The sequence below is a fragment of the Neovison vison genome, chromosome 7, assembly GCF_020171115.1.
Source record: "Neovison vison isolate M4711 chromosome 7, ASM_NN_V1, whole genome shotgun sequence".
Lineage (NCBI taxonomy): Eukaryota > Metazoa > Chordata > Mammalia > Carnivora > Mustelidae > Neogale > Neogale vison.
The window spans coordinates 180,494,400-180,515,870 of record NC_058097.1 but is presented as its reverse complement, the minus strand read 5'-3'; the positions used below and the strand labels follow the sequence as shown (position 1 = coordinate 180,515,870).

Below are 21,471 nucleotides of genomic sequence, written 5' to 3'. Positions count from 1 at the left end.
GGAGGTATATTGCCTAGTTAAGGTAGGGGTGGGAGGGAGGAGTTAGAGCTCCATCTACAGTCTCCAAAGGGGAGGGATACTATTTCCTTCCTGACATTGAAGGGCAAGGGGTAGAAGTAAGAGTTCTACCTTTAGGCTCCAAGGGAGACAGACAGCAATGACTACTGAGATGGGCAGGGATGATGACAGAAATCTGACATTTACCTAAAGGCTCCAGGGAAAAGGAATGATAACTCGTTACTGCAGAAGAAAACAAAAAAGTACGTTTCCTGGGGCGCCTGGGTGGCTCAGTTGGTTAAGCAGCTGCCTTTGGCTCAGATTATGATCCCAGGTTCCTGGGATTGAGGCCCGAATTGGGCTCGCTGCTCAAAAAACAGCCTGCTTCTCCCTCTCCCTCTGTCTGCCGCTCTGCCTACTTGTACTCTGTGTCAAATAACTAAATAAAGTCTTCAAAAAAGAAAAAAATAGGTATCTACCCCATTGACTCCACTACTGCAAAGCCAACTGGGGCTGGGAAGGGGTATAGCTATATTCATGGTGTGTGTCTCCAGAATACACAGGATTGGTCAAAGGTTTCTCTATAGCTGAACTGCCCTTTTCCTAGTTCTTTGGCTACAGAGAGCAGGATTTTCTTGGAGATTTTCTTTCTGCCCATGCTCATTATAGTTTCCAGTTTGCAAGGCACCCAGGCTAGGATATACAGGAAGCAAGAAAAATCGAAGGGAACTCTGCCATGTAATTCCTCAAATTCCAAGATCCCTGGTCAGGACCATCTTTTCTCACTTTTGGGAGTCTTCTAGTAGATGATTTAAATATTCTGTCCAGGGGAACCTGGATGGCTCGGTTGGTTAAGCATCTGCCTTCGGCTCAGGTCATGATCTCAGGGTTCTAGGATTGAACCCTGTGCAGGCTTCCAGGTCACCAGGGAGTCTGCTTCTCCCTCTCCCTCTGCCCTGTCTCCCACTCATGCTCTTTCCCTCTCTAATAAATAAAATCTTTTACAAATAAATAAATAAATAAATATTTTGTCCAGGAATTTTTGCTGTGATTAGTAGAAGTAATAAAGTAAAATATGTTTACTCATCTTGTTCAGAATCAGAAACTGCAATCTGATTTTAAATGCATCAAAAAATAAGATGCACTGAAGAGTGGAGGGCTGGAAAGATGGCTATGTATAAATCTTGATTCAAGTATATTAAAATGTTAATGGTAGAATCTACGTGGAAGTATATGGGTGTAATCTGTAGACTCTTTTCAACTTTGCTATATGTTCAAAAATTTTCATAATAAAATGTTAGGTGGAAGAATCTTTTGGCCAGGTTTGAAATGCAGGTGATTAAAAAAAAATCCATAACGTGCAAAGACTTATGTGCAAAAGAAAGAAAAAGAATTCCTCTGCTGAGTGAAAGAGAAGTACTGGAGATTTTCTCTGATCAATAAGTTACCAGATTAGCTGGAATGAGAGACTGTTAGATGAGAACAGCTCTCTGTAAAAGCTCTAGCCAGCTGAATGCTATATTTTATTTTTAATAGCTTATTTTGTCCACAGCCTGGTCCTTAGGCCTTGTCAGTTTTGCATCCCTAAGGGTAATTCCATCAGAGTTAATAAGCATAGTGCAGTTGAGCACCTAAAGTGGTTAGAGGATGGTTAAATACTGGGGAGGGACTAAATTCATTACTTGAAATGAAAATAAAAGAGTGGAGGCTATCTCTCAAAAATAAATCTTTATTTTTGGAAAAAACCTAGTAATAATAAATGTGGAGTTCAAATTTGGGGGGAATTTGGGACAGAGTTATGCCACTGATCCCTTGAGTTAACTCTGGTTGAAATTTTTGTTTAAGACACACAGTGACTACTTCCACACTAAAAAAGTTCTCAGGAGAGCACCTGGGTGGCTCAGTCAGTTAAGCATCTGCCCTTGGCTTGGGTCATATCCCAGGGTCCTGGGATCAAATACTACATCAGACCCCCTGCTCAGTGGGGAGTTTGCTTCTCCTTCTGTCCCGTCCCCTGACACAGGCTCTCTTTCCCAGAAAGATAAATAAATAAAAAATCTTAAAAAAAAAAAAAAAAAAAAAAGTAAAATCAAAGGTCTCAGGAATGCAAAGCTGTCTAGGGCACTGATTCTCGTCATTTTTCCCACATATACAAATGGACACTTGACATACTGCACATAGTAGGGAAAGCAACATAAGCATTGGGATAGCCCAGACTTCAATCTGAATCCTCGCTCCATTTTCTAACCAAATGACACTAGCTCAGGGTCTCTGCAGTTCTCTGCATCTCAACATCCCATCTGTAAAACAGAGATAATGACTGCTGATATAAGGGTTAAATGAAATGATGAATATAAAGTGCTCTCTTGATTATCTAGAAACTTATTTAGGCACATACTTTCTTAATTCTGCGGAGGATAAAATGAAAAGAACAAGACTTATTCAACTCTTTTCACCCACTGATGAAAATTAATCAAGAACTCTGGATGAGTGAAGCAGATAACTGTCCAACGGTCTCTGACATTTTCTGTCAGGATGGCTTGGACAATACCTGTCTCCTGAATGATAATCTGGCTCTTCAGGTGGCTCACTTATTCTGTATTTATTCTGTATACCCAGGCTCTCCTGGGCCAAGGCAAGACTGCTAGCTAAACAGTAAGTACCATGAGTCAGTAGCAGTCCTGGAGAGTCTGCAGGACTCCCCTAGGTTTTCTTCTAGAAGGGCCTACCCTTCTGGCATAAGCTGGACCAGAATTTTCAACATAACACTAAGAAACCTTAAGAAAAAAAGCTTTTCCCCAGGGGCTGAAATATAAGTTCTATAATACCTTTTTTAAATGGCTATCTTAAATTTTATTTTAGAATTACTTTCTAAATGCCTGAAAATGTTGTTTGGTAAAATGCGTAAGACTTTTTTTTGTCTGTTAGGAAATAACAATGAATACAGAAATATTTGTAGTGATTCAACATTCACCTGGTGTCTTTCATTCACACCTTTTTTGATCGTTCCAGCGCCACATGCCTCCTTTAATCTAACAGTTATGCCCGCAATTTATGCAGCTGGCTCCACATAAAAACCAGGCTGAGGCACCTTTTCACTACTCACAGAATCGGTCCAAAGCCTTTCATTCTGGCCTGCTTTATGCGCCACTTCCTGACATTCTCATTCACCCTGTTCTCATCCCTATGATGACTTTATTTATAGGCTCATTTCACAACTTGGAATCTGTCAATTGCCTTCTTCTCTGGCTCTAATTTCTGGCTTCCTTCCTTAACTGTGATTAGTATTTGCCCTACTGACTATACTCCTTTAAGCCATGGTAGACAAATATTTTGCCAGACCCAGTTGCTGGGTGCAGGCCCTAGCAGCCAATACTTCCACACAGGTTTACACACCAGTCTAACCACCTACACCCTGAGCTTTCAATTCATTCATGTTTAGGGACCACAAAAGAGAATTTCCAGAGCTCACAAACACAACAGTCAGTTTCTTACTGTTTCTCCTGCTACTAAAATTGTAGGCATTCTCCTTTACCTCTGCCTTTGGCTCAGCTGATTCATTAGAGGTATCAAGTTGTTCCTTGGCTTGGGCCATCTGAGTCATTAACCTATCCATGTGGGACTGGATGTCTGCCAGTATCTCAGTCACATGGGCAGTGGCCATTGCTTCCTGGATGTCCACCAGATGAAGGGCCTTCTGCTCCTCATCAGCAATCACTTTCTGAACTTTCTTAAATTCCTGCTGTATGAACACCTTCATCTGGTCCCGGGTTACCTGCAGAACACAAACAAGTAAAGATAATAAGTTGGACTTACAAAGAAATGGAAGATAGAACTGCTACTGTAAGTGCTAGGCAGTCCTGGCCAAAATATAAACCAACCAGGTTCCTATGTGGTCCAGAAGTTTTGGGAATATCCTCTAAACGATGTTCCCATAATACTGTTGATTAATTTCTTGGTAATCCTTTTGCCTTTTTAGTCTTTAGGAAGTAATTCCTTATCTTTCCCTTTTTGCTCTTCCTTTTGTTCATTTTTTATACCAGCAATACCTAATCATTTTTTAACAATTTAATAGGTGAGTGTAGATTATAAAAAATGAAATTCTTTTCTCTCCATCTGGATACCACTTTTCTCTTTGGAGGGTAATTACTATTAACATTTTGGTATGTATCCTTCCAGCCATTTTTCTTTCTAGTTATACATATATATGTATACAGACAATTATGTTGGTTTTTATATAAGTGGGTCACAGTGAACATTAGGTACTGGGTCTTGCTTTTCTATTTAAAGTATGTTAGTACATACAGATCAACTTCACTTATTATATTATTTTTAACATCTACATGAGGTGGATATATATAAATATGAATATTTATATATATAAATAAAAAGATAAAGCATAAACATTAAATATTTTCCTTCTCAATGGAAATACAGAATATTTTCAGATTTTTGCTATTACAAACAACATTGTAATGAAAATCCTTGGATACATCTCTTAATATTCGCATAATGCTTTTTTAGAGACTTCTAGAGTCACTAAGTCAATTTATTTCATACTCTAAAAATACTGACTGATACAGCCAAACTGCCCTCCAAAACAGATGTACCAATTACATTCAAGAAGGTGTGACAACAGGCATTTCTTTATACATTCACCAATATTAGATCATGTCAAGCCTTAAAATGTTTATTCTCTGATAAGTAAAAATATACTATTGATTTATTTTGTAGCAACCACTGAGCAGATCAAATAAAATATGACTATAGGCTCTATCTCTCTGGGGCATAAGGTAAAGAAAGTGAGAACTACCAAAATAAGAACTTCTAAACTTTGTATCCTACCAGTAACTACACTTACTGATGCTTTTTCCCAACTACATGCATTTTAGGAATATTTTTGAACAACTCTGTACAGTGAGTAACTACGGCAGGGTAAAGGGAAAGGGCGGCACAGTGGACAAAAGGACAAAGGCCATGCGAGAATTTTAGAGCTGAGAGAAACAGCAGCTGTCATTAAGGTGAATCCTTTCTTTGACAGATAAGGGAAGAGTGGCAGCGGCAGGACACCTACAGAAGATGCAGGGACCACCAATCTCCTGCTCCCAGGCTGGTGCTCCAGGGTAGAACAGTCTCCGAGAAGGAAAGCCAAACTGGGAAAAGCTAAAACTGAGACTGAGGAAGAGAAAGTCTACAGAAGAGGGGACGATGGGCCATTTTTAATTAGCCTCTTAAAAACTGAAAGAGCCTTGATACTTTAAGCAGCTTTTGTAACACTGCCATAATAACGTCCAATACAAAATAAGGCCCGTAGGACCCGTCTCTATTCACACTTCAAGTGACTAAGTGACATAAGCCCTCAGGAATTCATTATACTCTCTGCAGGTACTCTCCCTGGTGTGAAAGAAAATGGGAGGGGGAGTGTTAAATGTTATTAATGTCTCTGCAAATCTGTATCAGATTGAGAACTGTGATTTGTGTTTATTTATTTAGTTCCTTTTTATTTTTAGTGTGTTAATTTCAAGACTGTTATGCTTTATGATGACCTTTTATGAATGGATCTCGAACTCAGAAATAAATTAGGTATTATAAAGACCTGAGACCTTCTCTTACAGACTAAACCTAGGAAATTTTAGCTAAAAGATGAACTTTTCTGAATGCCCGAGAAAATCTCTTTAACAGTTGCAAGTGACTGAAAATGGGGAACACAATAAAAACGGACTCGTAACCTATTTTACCAGCCCTCACACACACATGTGGTTCAGGTCAGAAGCTGACGTCAGTCAGGAAAGGTGTGGCCAGACTGCAGTAGGTGACTAAATCATGGGGCTTTAAAAAAAAAAAAAAAAATCAAATTCTCTATTTCTTGTTGTTTTACACAGGTTTTTCAACCTTTATTTTGTACAGTTTATCTCATACAGATCAGGCCACAAAGAAGAACTGAAGCCAGAATAATCTACTCTCCAAAACCTGTATCCTTTTCACCCCCGTTCTCTACTAGTCAACAAAAAGATATTCCCCAACCTAGTTCAAAATGGTAAGAACACATCTTTGGGTCATAGCTTCCATTCAAATTCCGAGGCCAAAGGACAGACTCCCTGGGGAAGCTGGCATATAGTAGGTTCAGTACTCTGGAGAATGGACTCTTACCAATGGCAGGAGTGAAAGAGCTTTCAAAACTCCCTTTCAGGCTTCATTTCACCTCCCTGCCACCAAAACTCCATCCTGCTACAAACTTCACAGTTCTCCAAGAGCAGCAGACCCCTTCCATCAGCCGCGGCTACCTGAGAGCCACTAACATCATTTCTGCGTAGGTTTCTTAGAATTTCTTCGGCCTCTATCCTACACCTCCTCAAAGGTGAGAGTGACAGTCTCATATTCCTGACTGTACTACATACAGTGCTAGTAAAAAGAAAATTCTACATATGCAGATAAGGGAAGGCTGGGTGTATCACAGAACAATAAAACTGGCGCTGTTAAGCTTTTTTAGAGCCATAGAGCTTCACTTACCCTAAACAAAATCTTAATGTAGAACCTTAAAATACAACAGAACCGAAAGTAGAAGTACTCTGGTTAAAAGAAAAATTTCTCCCTCCTCCTTGAAGTAATTCCTGGGCACTGGTAGTGGTCTCCAGGAAAATCTCCCTGCAATACCTGGGTCCCCTACACAAATGAAACCCTAACAGGAGCTGCCTCCCTTTGGTCAGTGCCCCTAAGTTGATGATACTTTAAAGTCCTAGGGTATGAGCCAGTTGATATATCTTGGTTATCGTTGCATTAGGATGAAAATCTACATTACTACTTAAAGATAGCACTTTACTAAAATTACCTAAACACAACATTATAATTTGAAAAACTGAGTGGCTTATTTGTGAATAGTCATAACTAGCTAGTGAAGATCTAACTGTTCTCATTATAGCTGAGTTCAACCTCCCATTTTATAGCACACACACACACACACACACACACGTGCAATAATAAAGTTAAGCTTAGAAACCAGCTTTCCTTTCATCCAGTCCAGCATACTCTGTGCTACAATATATTCCCTGTTATGATCCCTTTCTGCCTGCTTCAGGTCCTTCAAACTTACTTCTTCTTGATTGAGACGTTTCCTTGGTCAACAGGCAGCTCTGTTATTATCCCCACTGAGATGTTATTCCCTCCTAAGTGAATCTTGGGATAAAGGATGCGCATCTGAAGAGTTAAGTTTCATCCCATGCTACTTTCTATATGCTCTTGTAGTTAATATTTCCAAGCTAGGATGGACCCAAGAGTCATACAGACTGGCACTTTACACATACATAATTAAACACATAAAACCTTGAATTAAGAGCTTGTACTTAAAAACACCACCATTCGATGTGTTTAACATGGGTTATAAGCCATTAACTCCTAGCTAGCTGGCTTATAGGAAACGAAGGTTTTATTTAGTTTTCTATTATAGGCAGATTATTTAAAAAAAAAAAAGGCATACTAGCTAGAAAGCATCATACTTTAAGAAAGATTTGTTCCAGAAAAGTGTTGCTGACATGAACTGAGAAAGATGGAACAGGATCAGGAGCAGGAAGCCACACAAAAGAAAAGCCTCTGAGTCTACATTGGTTGAAGAGTTCAGAAATACTTGTTCTTCTAGCCAAATTCCCTGCGAGTAAGTTTAAAGGAGGCTATTCCAAAAATGATCTTTAAAAGTGTGAACTGGATGAAATAGTTTGTAAAGACTCTAAATACCTCCCCAAATGTCAAGAAGTACACTTTCACTCCCCCTTTCCTCTTCTGAATGGCCACTGTTCTAAAACAGAAAAATAAAAAGCAGGAAATGCAATTTTTTCAGATGCGACAAGCTGTCTTCACTCCCACCAGCACAGTACCTTCCCAGCATGCCAGTGTCCATGGAAACTTTCAGGTTGGGAATCTCAAAGTTGAGGCTTCTGTACTGCCTCTCGTATGTATTCTGGCATTTTGCTCCAAGACAGCGCTTTCCAAATCTCTATCAGACTCCAGTGAGGGCAGGTGAGGGAAGAGCTTCATCAATGAGGACAAAGTCCTTTTTCAGTATCTTTCGTGTATGAGAAGAATAACCACTATTTGTGAATAAAACCAATGTTCATTCCTAAGGCTTGGAAAATTATCCAGCAACCTAGAAATTGTTGTATTTTAACCTAAAATACAATAATAAAATAGTTCACGAACTATGAACTACATTCCATTACTAACATTCTTGAGTGCAGTCAAATATTTTCCTGACAACCTGGTTAGAAGCCTCTGTTGCTTGGCTTTTACAGTGGGGGTATTGAGAAAAGAAAAGTTTACTGAAGTGAGCATTTAATCTCTTCCTTAAACCAATTTTCTCATCTTCATCAGAAAATGCAGACAAAAGCAGTTACATGATCCTCTTTACCTCCTTTCATTACCCCACTGCATATAAATACAGCATCATGAGGTCTCTACCTCTGTATCAAAGAAGTAATAATAATATTTACTGTTGCTGTTATTAATATTTCTGTTTAAAAAGACTGTAAGAAATACACCAGAATGTTGGACAGTGATTACCTCTGAGTGATGGGATTACTTTTTTTTTCACTTTCCGTCCAAATTTTCTGTAATAATGTATAACACTTATTTTTTCTTGAAGAGTAATATTTGAAAAGAAATGAAGTTCAAAGAAAAAGTTAAATCCTGAATAAGATATTAGCTAATTGAATCCAACAGTGTATACAAAAAATTATACACCATGACCAAGCAGGATTTATCCCAGGTAAGCAAGGCTGCTTCAACATTTGAAAATCAGTTCATATAATCTATCATGTCAACAGGCTAAAGAAGAAAAATCACATTATCATATCAATAGATGCAGAAGAATCATTCGATAAAATCTAAGATCCATATATGATTAAAAAAAAAACCTCTCAACAAACCAGAATTAGAGGGAAATATTCTTAACTTCACAAAAAATATCTATAAATAATCAACAGCTAACATCACACTTTGTAATAAAAAACTACAGGGATGCCTAGCTGCCCCAGTTGATGGGGCATGTGACTCCTGACCTTGGAGTTGTGAGTTCAAGCTCCACACTGGGTGTAGGGATTGCTTAAAATTAAAATCTTAAAAAAAAAAAAGCAGTGAAAATCTATAGTTTTCCTGCTATGGTCAGGAACAAGGCAAGGATGTCCCTTTTTAAAACTCCTTTTCAACATACTAAAAATTCCTACGTAGTGTAATAAGACAAAAAAGGAAATAAAAGGTTTACAGACTGGGAAGGTAGAAAGAAAGCTGTCTTTGTTCACAAATAACATGGATGTTTATGTAGAAAATCTGAAAGAACTGGCAAAAAAAACCCCTCCTGGAACTAATAAGCAACTATAGCAAGGTTGCCAGATACAAAGTTCATATATAAACGTCAATCACTTTCTTATATACTAGCAATGAACAAGTGGAATTTGAATATAAAAACACAATACCATTTACATTAATACCTCCAAAGTGAAATACTTAGGTATAAACCTAAGAAAATATGAATGAGGGAAACTACAAAATTCTGATGAAAAAAATCAAAGGAAAACTAAATAAATATAAAGATACTCCATATTCATGGATAGGAATGCTATATATTGTCAGATATAAGTTCTCCCAACTTGATCCATAGGTATACTACAACTCCAATAAAAATCCCAGCAAGTTATTTTGTGGATATTAATAAAAATGTTTCTAAAGTTTACATGGAGAGGCAAAAGATGCAGAATAGTCAACATAATATCAAAGGAAAAGAACAGAGTTGGAGGATACTACTTAACTTTAAGACTTACTATAAAGCTGCAGTAATCAAGATAGTGTGGAACTGAGGAAAGGACAAACAAAAATATCAATAGAACAGAATACAGAGCCTAGAAATAGACCCACATAAATGTAGTCAATTGATCCTGAACACAGGAGCACAGGCAATACAATAGATAAAGAGTTTTTAACAAATAGTGCTACAACAACTGGATATCCATGTGCAAAAGAAATTTAACCTAGCCATAGAACTTTCATCATTCACCAAAATTAACTCAAAATGGATCACAGACCTAAATGTAAAATGCAAAACGATAAAACTCCTAAAAGATAATACAGGAAAAAATCTAGATGACCGTGGTTATGGTGATGACTTTTTAAATACAATTTCAAAGGCACTATCCATGAGAGAAACACCTGATAAACCAGATTTCATTAAAATTAAAAGCTTCTCTGTGAAAGACACAGTTAAAAGAATGAGAAGATAAGCCATAGACTTAGCCCCAGATATATCTGCAGAAGATACATCTGATAAAGCACTGTTCCCAAAATATACAAAGAACTCTTAAAATACAATAATAAAGTAAAGAATCCAATTTAAAAATGGGCCAACAACCAGAACAGACATCTCACCAAAGATATACACATGGCAAATAAGCACAGGAAGGATGTACATCATTTGTCATTAGGGAAATGCAAATTAAAACAACAATGAAGTACCACTACACATGTACTAATATGGCCAAATTCCAAACACCGACAACACCAAAAGCTGACAAGGATTTAGAGCATGAGGAATCTCATTCAGTGCTGATGAGAATGCCAAATAGTATAGCCACTTTTAGAAGATAGTTAGGCAGTTTCTTACAAAACTAAACATACTTTTACCATATGATCCAGCAATTAAGCTCTTTGATATTAACCCAAAGGAGATGAAAATGTCTGTTGAAACAAAAACCTGCACATGGGTATTACAGCAGCTTTATTCATAATTGCCAAAACCTGGAAGCAACCAAGATGTCTTGAAGTTAGGTGAATATATGAATAAAACGTGATACATTTACACAATGAAATATTATTCAACACTAAAAAGAAATGAGCTACCAAGCCATGAAAAGACATGAAGGAACATTAAATGCCTCTTACTAAATTAAAGAATTTAATATGAAAAGGCTACAGAGGGGCACCTGGGTGGCTCAGTGGTTAAGCCTCTGCCTTTGGCTCCGGTCATGATCCCAGGGTCCTGGGATGGAGCCACACATCGGGCTCTCTGCTCAGCAGGAGCCTGCTTCCTCCTCTATCTCTCTCTGCCTGCCTCTCTGCCTACTTGTGATCTCTGTCTGTCAAATAAATAAATAAATAAAATCTTTTAAAAAAGTTAATACAATTAAAAGAGAAAACGAAATAGCCCCTGAAATGGAGCCTAGAGAATGTGGGGGAGGGGCACGTGGAGGTGGAGTGAGCATCCAAAGGGCCAGGTGGTTCCTCCACTTGAACCTTCATCTCAAGCATGTCAACATTTTCATTCTTTGCCTTCCCAGTTAATACTAGACCCTTCCTTCCTAATCTGATTTCCTTTTTCTATGATAAATCAAGGTTTTTTTAAAGCCCTTTTCAACTTAAGCCCATTAAAATAACGGCTTCCATAAGAGCAAAGCACTTAGCACACGCTGCTGCTGTCATTTGAAGGTTCTCCTATGGGAGCTTCAGTCATCCTGAGGCCCCTCAGAAGCGCAGATTTTAGTGTCTTGAAAAACTCTAAAGAACATCTAACTTGGTGATCCAATAATGACCAAAGTATGAAGCCACTTACTTTAGAGAACTACCAGGCTCATCAATGAGAAATGGACATCCTTACAGTACTAGAGGGACATCGGCTTCAGGACGCTATACAAGCACGGTGGCGCTAACCCTAGGGATACAGCTCATGTGATCAAGTGGGAGATGGAGTTAGGAGCAACACTTTGTGAAAAGAGAAGGCATGCCTAACTTTGGCCTGATTCCGTCACTGGACATTCTCTTGTCCTCTAATCCGTGACAAAGACAGGGCCTTATGAATAAAGAAATGAAAATATCAAGAGCCACCATGTGTGGGCAGTGTGCCAGGGCTATTACATATGTGTTTCTTATCTAACATTCAGATAGGTAATGATATTTTCATTTTATGTTAGGGAAACTGAAGCCCACAGCGACGAAGTCACCTGGCCACTGTCACGCAGCAGGTAAGCTATGGAGCAAAGATTCACCTCAGGTCAGCCCTGCTCCAGGTCAGTGTGCTGAAAAGGAAACTGAGCACCTGAGAAGCAGTGTTAGACCACCGGAAAGCAACTCCACAGAGGAGCACCCTCAGGATGAGAAGTCAGAGGCCCTGAGTGTTAGTCAGTCCTGTCTTTTGGAACCAACCAGCTATGTAACTTGGGGCAAATCACTGAATCTCTCAGAGCCTCAAGCTCCTGAGCTACTAAACATGAAAAGCCAGTTTTTCTTTTATCTCTAAAATGACACAACTGCATAAATTTTGCATTCTTGGAGCATTTAATTCACCAGTCTGGATTTGTCTCTAATCACAACTGTCGCCAAAACAAGAGCGGCTTTGGGGGATGAGAAATCTGCCTTAGAAATTCTAAAGGTGACACAAAATGAGTGTAAAGAGAATAAAATAACCTTTTTCCTTTGACGATGCTACTCTATCAAGCAATTACCCTTTCTCCTACCTTTAACCAAGTTTATTTGGAAGGTCACATAAAGTCTGCTGTCATAAACACCAGTGAAGAGTCTACCGGTCGCCAACTCTATTTAATCTCACTACTCACCTGTCTGTAGCATTTAGCACTACTGATGCCCCTAAGTCTTTAATTTCCTTCCAGGGTTTCTGTGAGCCTGGCCTTCTCTGGCTTTCTGTCAATCAGCTCCATCCCTACAATTTTACAAACTTTCTATCAGCTCCATCCCTTTACAATTTTACAATTTTACAGAAGGTGACAGTAGCATCACCCCTCTCCTCCAGACCTTGTCAAATGTCCTCTGGGGCCCAAACCACTTCCTCTCCACACCTTCCCCCTAAGTAATTTCATCCCACTTGTACGATTCAACTCCTCCCTCCACAGAGATGGCTCCTACACCTGGATTTTCTCTCCAGGCCTCGAGCCTCACAATTCCTTTTGATGTGTGTCTCTGCCTGGATATTCTTCTCTTACTTGAACCATGAAGGCCCAAACTGAGTCCTCTCCCACCTCCTCACTGTTAGCACTGCTGCCTTTTCTGAGTGCCCAGATAGCAGGTACTACCATAAGCATTCCACATGTGTTACCTCAATCATCACGATACCCAGTGGTAACAATTATTATTCTATCAATTTTATAAATGAAGAGACTGAGGTTCAGATGGGATGAAAAACCTGCCCAAATTCCTACACAGAGTTAGTGGCAGAGCTGGAATGTGCACCCACACAGCCTGACTACACAAGCTTCCTTTTAACCACAATATTATTCTTCCATGTCTTCCCTTCAGACCTTGACCTATTTCCTGCCTTCCCCACCACCACCACAGTTTAGGAAATCACCCAGACTCTAAATTTTAGAGGTAAATTTTACTTTCTCCACCAGGAACAGGTCTTCTGACTTAGCATCTGGAGAAGTGAGACATCTCTTCTTGAGCTCTTGCACGAATGGCGGTCAATACATTAAACCGTCAGGAGCCGTGCCACATCTGCCTCTCCAACACACTGGCTGAAGAAGCCTGCCCTTGTGTCTGTGAACACCCCCTTCTCTGCATTCTCTTCCACTACTCTCCACTAGATATCTCTACCTGGTCTCTAGACCCAAATGCTCCATTTTAGCTCCACCTGCCCCCTTGCCCCAGGGCCTTTCAGCTCACTCCCACTGTCACTTACACCTCTAATTTGCTGAATAAAACCGTAAGTCCCAAAGAGATGCTGGGTGATCCCCCAATCTCCTCCTTGGTGTTTAGACCTTATCTTTATCTTACATAGTCTTTGGTTTGGCCTGTACCTTCAACTCAGGTAGGAGCCCCATATTTCAGTCAGAATACTCCAGCCTTCCTCTATTTCTGCCAGAGTGCTTCTTCCTAAGACTATAAACGTTGGTCCTTGAGCCTAACTACTCCTTTTCTTTAATAGCTTCATGTATATGAACCTGTAGTATGCTTCTTCTGAATCTCCTCCCTTTCATGGTTTTCCATCCCCAAATACAAATATAAATACACACATACACGCAACAAGCACGTGCACACAGACACGCAGCACTGGAGGCTCAGGACTGCCTCCTAAAGGCTTTGTACTGGAAGGACCCTAACAAACACTTGAACTGAAGCTGCTAATCAGCTAGGAAGCAGAGAGCGACTGTGCGCCCCCAGCCGTCTGAAAGAGACAGGGTCACAGCCGACAGCGGACCAGCCCTTCCTGTGAGAGATGGAGATCTAGCTGCTATGGTCGTGGCATCCCTGCTAAGCATCCCCTCCTATTTGCGCTATCAGCGGCTATGACTCTATTGCCATGACAACTCGATGTGGAACCCCGTGTCGTGGCACTGGACTGGACTCACCAGAGAAAAGTGCAACAGGAATGCAAGGCACCCTTTGAATCGATACAACCACTTGTGCTTTGGATGCTTGTCTTCTTACCTGACCCTGGGGTGGCAATAAAGAAAGCAATCACAGACTTCTGAGCACCACTCTTCCTGAATGAACAGGAAAATAATTCTGGGTGACCTCCCCTATAGAAATGTGAAAGTAGAAGGAGTCCCCAGAGACACCCAGGGCCTGTACAGGAAGAAGAGTGAGAACTTCTATTTCACCTTGTTTTCTTGCTCTTCTTCCATCTTAACCTGTGCATAAGCCAGAAAGACAGCTTGTGCTTCAGAAATTATCCTGTAGGAAGTGGGAGGTAGGAACTGACATGGAAAGTTTCAGGGGCAACTAAACAGAAATTATACTATTTTTAAGCATTTTAGACTTGAACACACAAAGCACACCTATATTACCTGCTGAAGATTAGAGCAATTTTCGAACAAGATTCACCCCTCCACCTTCACTCCACTTCTCTATGAGAACACTTGCCCTGCAAAGCCACAGCTATTTGTATGCTATCGAAACCAAACAACGCGCTCTACCAGGAACGCTCAGGAAAGGGCGCTGGGGTGCGGGTGTCAGTCTTCCTTGCTACAACTGTCTAAATGGCACACCTCAGGGAGTCTGTTGTGGTGGAGACAGAGGTGTGAGTGCTGACTCTGCTGTAACTCAATGCTTCTGAAGCTCAGAAAGGTGAAAATTTTATTTGGCAAACGGAGGTAGTAATATGCTCACAGACCTTGTGACGTTTACACAAAATAATACATAAAAAAGCACTCAGTATTCTCTGGGCACATAGGAGCATCAGCAGAACTATTCTGTTGGTCCAGGTAACAGGAACCATGGACATTTATTCTGTGCTTTTCACAGGTACCCACTGAGCGTTCACAGATAAAGACTCCCCAATTAGTTTTCTTAAAGAAAGCAAGCCTACAACCTTGGGAGAGCAGATTTTAATTTCCCAAAGGAACACAGGAAAGACTTTTTCATAGAACCTAGGCATGAAGACTAAGGAAGTCAACCAGAGGCTCCCTGCCTCAGTCTTAGTAAAGGGCCACAGGCTGTCAAGGAGCAATGTTTGCCTTTTCTAGTTTGATACAATCAGATACAGTCTACTTCAACTGTACAGAGGCAAAGAACAGAGTGTAGGACGGATAGATCACATTCTGCCCCTCAGCTGCCACACGTAATCTATAGGTATAGTCAGCCCCTCAACCTCCCAACCTACTTCTATTATATGTATCTCTTCTGCAGACTAAAACACTATGACTGCTAGCTACTGGAGCAGCTAACAACCTGCTTACCTAAGAACCACAGGGCTTGTTAACTAACTACAGTTGCTAAAATACTTTTTGGGCCCCCAAAGGCCATGCTAACCGTCCTCCCTCCTTCCTTCAAGATTTCATTTACTTATCTGAGAGACAGCACGAGTGGGGTTAGGGGCAGAAGGAGAAGCAGCCTCTTTGCTGAGCAGGGAGCCCCATGCGGGGTTCCATTCCGGGATCAGGACCTGAAGCTGAAGGCAGATGCTTAACCAACTGAGTCATCCAGGTGCCCAATCCTCCATTATTTTTTTTATCTCCTCCTCAAAAGTTCCCGTTTTCAGGGCACTTAGTAATAAAGTGTAATATGATTAGCCTAGCTTACGGATGACAATAAAGGCTCAGACAAATCAAGAGGGACAGGTAGTAAGTACCAGAGGACTCAGGTCATCTGATTCCAACATCTGAGCTATTCCACCATAGAAGTAAAAGAAAGCACGCCATACTCAATAGTTTTTTTTTTTCTCTGAAAGTCTGAACAAACGCTCTATTGGTATACTATTCCCAACCCATCTTCCATAGGTAAAAGTTAGTTATCTCCTACAACTACTAACAATTCTATACAGCAATCAGAGAAAGACAATTTATTGGCATCATTAACCTTAGACAAGTTATTAAACCTCTTCAATCTTTGTTTCTTGATCTGTAAAATGGAGATTGTAATGTCTAGCTAATCAGGTTGAGTTAGGAAGAAGGAGCTATCAAAGACTCTATTTCACTGGCCACAGAAGTAAACAGAAGCCATTCAACAAAGCATAGTCATCAACTAAATCACTGGGTTGAATGGACATTCTCCGCAGCTACAGATGGATTTTGTCCTTTGGCTAAACGCAGTCAGGAGAGATGTGATTCTCAAACTTTGCTGTTTATATACACAAACAAGCATCTACATACAGACCTGAGGGAGACTGAGAGTTGCACTCTGTCACTTCAGCCTTAAGTTATCAAAGAAAACACCTTTTTCCCTGAGCAGACTGAGTTTTATTTCTGAACTGAATGAGAGGTTAAGCAGGAAAAGGGAAAGAAGGGAGACAGGAGAGAAGGAGGCCCTTAAATAAAAGTCTGGGTGGTTTTTATCACTATCATCACAATAAGTTTTATATGTAGGCACCCAGGCTCCTAAATTAAATGTCAAATACAATCCTGCACTGGCAACATGAAGTGTGGCTGCTTTGAGGGGGCCCTGACAGCTCCACTCCCCTGTCCATGTTGGTCATGTAACAAGCCTTTCAAGCTTTGGCAGAGAGTGTATTACCAAGGCTCCTGTCAGGGCAGACAGGAGCTGGAGCAGGGGGAGGACATCACAATGTGTTAATTTTATTAAGCTGTTTAAAGCTCAATCCCTTTGCTTTCTAACAATGCTCCAGCACACCAGGCAGCTCAGAAACCATGCCTACCCTAGTATCAAACTGCCTAGAGCTGAGTTGTACAGTACTTCAATTAAGAGCTCTTGTGCCCCGGTAGAAAGAGGATGGCCAAAGGGTAAAGCTGCAGGAGAAGCAGGAAGAGAACAAGAATCTCAGTGGTGTTTAAAGTGAGGCCATATCTCCTAATGTGTCTCTTAAATGTGACACTTACTTTTTTGTGTGACTCTTAATTTATTTTTCTTTTAATTTGGCACCAGGCCATTTTGCTAACAAGAGAGTTTGCTCCTAACAATAAACATAATTGCTTCTATGCATTGATTTCTTGTTTCTATTGGGAATATATGGACACAGAGCTGCAAACTCCCAAGGCAGATATATTTGCCTTAACTTGAACCGGCAATGGAGCTAATGAACTAACCCCAGGCAAGGCAGCTACGCAAGGCCCAGAGTCAGCCAGCCAGCCAAGTAGCAAGACCAAGGGACTCCAACTCTGGAGATTTAACTCAATTTATCTGTACGCTATTATCACTCAGAAGAGGAAGCAGTGGTCCTTTAAAGTGTCACAAATCCTGGGAAGTGTTAATTGATCAAAGTATGGAATCTAGTTTCTAGACCTTGATTTATTCATTTGACAGAGAAAGATAGCAATAGAGGGAATATAAGCAGGGAGAGTGGGACAGGGTGAAGCAGGCTTCCCACTGAGCAGGGAGCCTGATGCGGGGCTCCATTCCAGGACCATGAGACCCTGGAATCATGACCTGAACGCAAGGCAGATGCTTAAAGACTGAGCCACTCAGGCGCCCCCAGAATCTACTTAGTTGTAAACTTCGTGGCTTCTTTTTCTCTGCAAGGATCCAAAGACCTCCTGAACTATGGGGGTGGGTTTGCTGTGTCCACGGATCCTGGCCTCCTGCTAGAAGCGGGGCTGATCTCAGGACTAGGAGAAAGCTAGCAGCAGCCACCCCGGTCAGGAGGCTGTACTAAGCACTTTAAATGGATTATCTCATTTAATCTTCCTAACGACCCTATGAAGCAAGTACCATTATCCCCCCTTTCACAGCCGAAAAGAAATGAAAAACCTGAGACCTGAAGAGATTAAGCATAGGATCTGCCTGAAGCAGAACTGGTGGTCAACACTGGAAGTAATCTGACCAGGTGCAATCTAATCCAGAGCCCACGCGGGTAATAACTGTAGAACACTGCCTCTCCCTGACAGGTAACATCGGGTTTCTGCCCCTCATCCCTGCCTGGAAGAAAGGAGAAAGACAGACTATTCACTGATGAATGGAATTACTGGGTCACATGGCCACTCTGTTTAACCTTCTGAGGAACTTTAAGTGAAGAGCTAACAAAAGTGATTCAGACAGAAATCTCTCACCTTCTCTCAGTAACTTGACTGAGATGTAATTCTTGTATCATGTAACTCACCCATTTAAAGTGCACAATTCAGTGGTTTTTAGTATATTCCCAGGGTTGTGCAATCACCCCATGGCCAGTGTGGACATATTATTTTCATCACATCAAAAAGAAACTCCATGGCCTTTAGCAGTCACTCCCACACCATCTCTCCATCTCCCTCAGCCCCAGGAAACGAGTCCATTTCCTACCTCTAGAAATCTGCCTATTTTGGACATGTCACACAAATGGAATCACTCAGTATGTAGTCTTCTGGGGATGGCCTCTTCCACTGAGCACCATTTTTGCGGGTTAGCCTTCCTGAAGCATGTATCCGCACTGCGCTTCCTTCCTGCCAGACAGGGGCCTGCTGTATGGCTAGACCAGCTCCTACTTACCCAGTCGTCTGCTGGCTTGCTTCCACAGTCTGGGTGGTACGCCTCATGCTGCTATGAACACTGGGGTCCAGTTTTTGTGTGGACAAGTTTTCATGTCTCTTGGGTATATACCCAAAAATGGAATTGCTAGGTCATATGGCAACTCTATGTTTAACCTGCTGGGGAACTGCCAAAGTGACTGTACCACTTCCAATTTTTCTACCTCCTTGCCAAACAGAAAACTTCTCTTTATTGAGAAAACTACAGAACTGTAGAACTGTAGTCCTAAAAACCATCAACCTGCTTCAGCTCTGCCCTTATTGCCTGGGTCATGTCACCTCGGGCAGGAACGCTTCTCTCCGGGCACCTCAGTTTCCTCTTCTGTAAAGCGGGGGATGGGAGACGGCCTCAGATTTCCCGCTGAGCCCTCCATATATTCATTTAATCCCATCCTGTGAGACATCCTGGGGGTGGGGGGCAGTGGGAACGCTGTCAAAGGGACAGCTGGGGGCTGATTTCATGACTGTGTGTCTGACTGCATTAACTAAATTTCCACTGTACCCAAATAATCTTAGACTGTGACTGGCACGTCTGAGGAAAACAAACTTCAGAGTGTGCTTACGCAATTAGGAAGAAAACAGAAATGCCATATTGGGTAAAAGCTCCGTTTGGTAATAACAGCAGACTGGCCTTCAGGATTTTAGTTTTCCAAGCGGCAGTTCAAAGACTGAAGTGAATTCAAATGATAAAAATGTTTATAAGGGATGATATCAGGTGAAAAAAAGCAGGATACAAACTATGTATACATGTCTATACACACAAAAATACATAGAGTTATCTAATTGTATATATACTTACACACACACATAGAACAATAATTATCTAGAGAGAGAATACTAATTCTCTATTTGAAAGGCAAAGCACCATGATATTAACCAGTTTTCTCATAGATGTATCTTAAAGTGTGATGCTAATGAACTAGTACGCTATTGATGCATTGACCATGTGCATTAGAATCATCAAGGCTGTATACTAAAAAAGCAGTCTCAGAACTACCAAATTAGATGTTCTGGGTGAGGCTCAAGAATCTGCATTTTAAAAAAGAGGTATTCATGTGGATGGAACTAGAAGGTATTATGCTAAGCGAAGTAAGTCAGAAAAAGATAATCATCATATGATCTCACTCATAGGTGGAATTTAAGACACAAAATAGAGTATCTTAGGGGAAAGAAGGGAAAAATAAAGTAAGACAAAATCAGAGAGGGAGACAAACTATAAGAGACTTAACTACAGGAAACCAACTGAGGGTTGCTGGAGGGGCGGTGGGTGGGGGATGGGTAACTGGGTGATGGGCACTGCGGAGGGCACCGATGGAATGAGCCCTGGGTACTATATACAACTAATGGATCACTGAACTCTCCCTCTGAAACTCAACACACCATATGTTAATTAATTAAATTTAAATAAGATTAAATTAAATCGAAAAAAGAGGTACTCAAAGTTTACAAATGACTACAGGTAGCAGATTTCTTTTCTTCTTCTACACACAAGTCTGTCCCACAGTTTTCTACAGATGGCATGTATTACTTTTATAATTGGGGGAATGGGGAAAACGGGAAGTTGTTTCATTTTGTTTTCATAAAGGCAGGTGGATGGTGAAGGAGGGCAAAGAACTTATTTCTCTTCTTTCTACCGCCCAAGTGTCTACAGAGGATGAGAAGGGGCTGCATCTGGTCCTTGGCGGATACCAGGCCTCAGAGCATGGCTCGGGCCTGAGACACCACAGGTACTTTCCCATCTGGTGTCTTCCATCACTAATGGGAAACTACCGAAGCACCAGCCTCAGTTCTTCATTTAGCCAGTGCTAAATGCTCTGGGCTGTTACGGCTCTCCCCATCTTCCCATACTGCCTGTCGGAAAAGGCCATTCTCCAGTCCTGGACCCTGGAGGCTGCAGTATCCAGTAAAGGCAGGTAGAAGGAGAATGTGAGGGAAAAATAGTCAGTGAAGAGTCATACTGCTAAGGAGGGCAGCACATACATATCTTTATATTTACTCATCCATGGGTTCAACAATCATGGGCAGGGGAAGTACGTGAAGTATGACACATGTGAAGTCCTAGTCCCGTCACTTACCAGCAAGCTCTTTAACCCCTCTAAACCTTGGATTGCTCCTCCATAAAACAGAACAAATAATATTTCCTTTCACAGTGTTACTATACTGGATAATGCGCATCTATTACCATGCATATCTATTACTATTACATCATCTAGTACCCACCAGACTAGAGCTTGAGGGCACAGAGATAAAACAAAACACTATGCACACCCTTCAAGAATGCTATTTACAACTTCTTTTTTTAGGAAAAGTGTATAAATAGGTCAATAATTCTAATAACTTTCTAACCAAAGGAAGACTTTCAAATGAATCAACTTGATAACTGAAGCAGCTCAATTCTCTGCTTCAGTTGGGTGCTTAAACACTGTCCTAGAGAACACTTCTGTCCTGGGGCAAGGCAAGGACAGCATGAGGCTTGGCTTCCCCCTGGGAAACAACAGGACACTAACAACAAGAATTCAAATAGGTTTTGCTTATATCCATTACTCTTTGTACATGCAAAACCTATCATTTTTTAATGAGTCTTTTTATAAAA

At 40.8% G+C, this 21,471-nt stretch overlaps 1 protein-coding gene across 2 annotated transcripts in view; it reads right to left on the bottom strand.

The window, feature by feature from the left end:
- Positions 1–21,471, bottom strand: part of TRIM44 (tripartite motif containing 44) — a 110,907-nt gene that overhangs the window by 60,869 nt on the left and 28,567 nt on the right. For both annotated transcript variants that reach the window (XM_044259091.1, XM_044259092.1), the window contains one exon: positions 3,533–3,772. In XM_044259091.1, the coding sequence (XP_044115026.1) occupies positions 3,533–3,772 (240 nt within the window). The remainder of the gene's footprint in view (positions 1–3,532; positions 3,773–21,471) is intronic.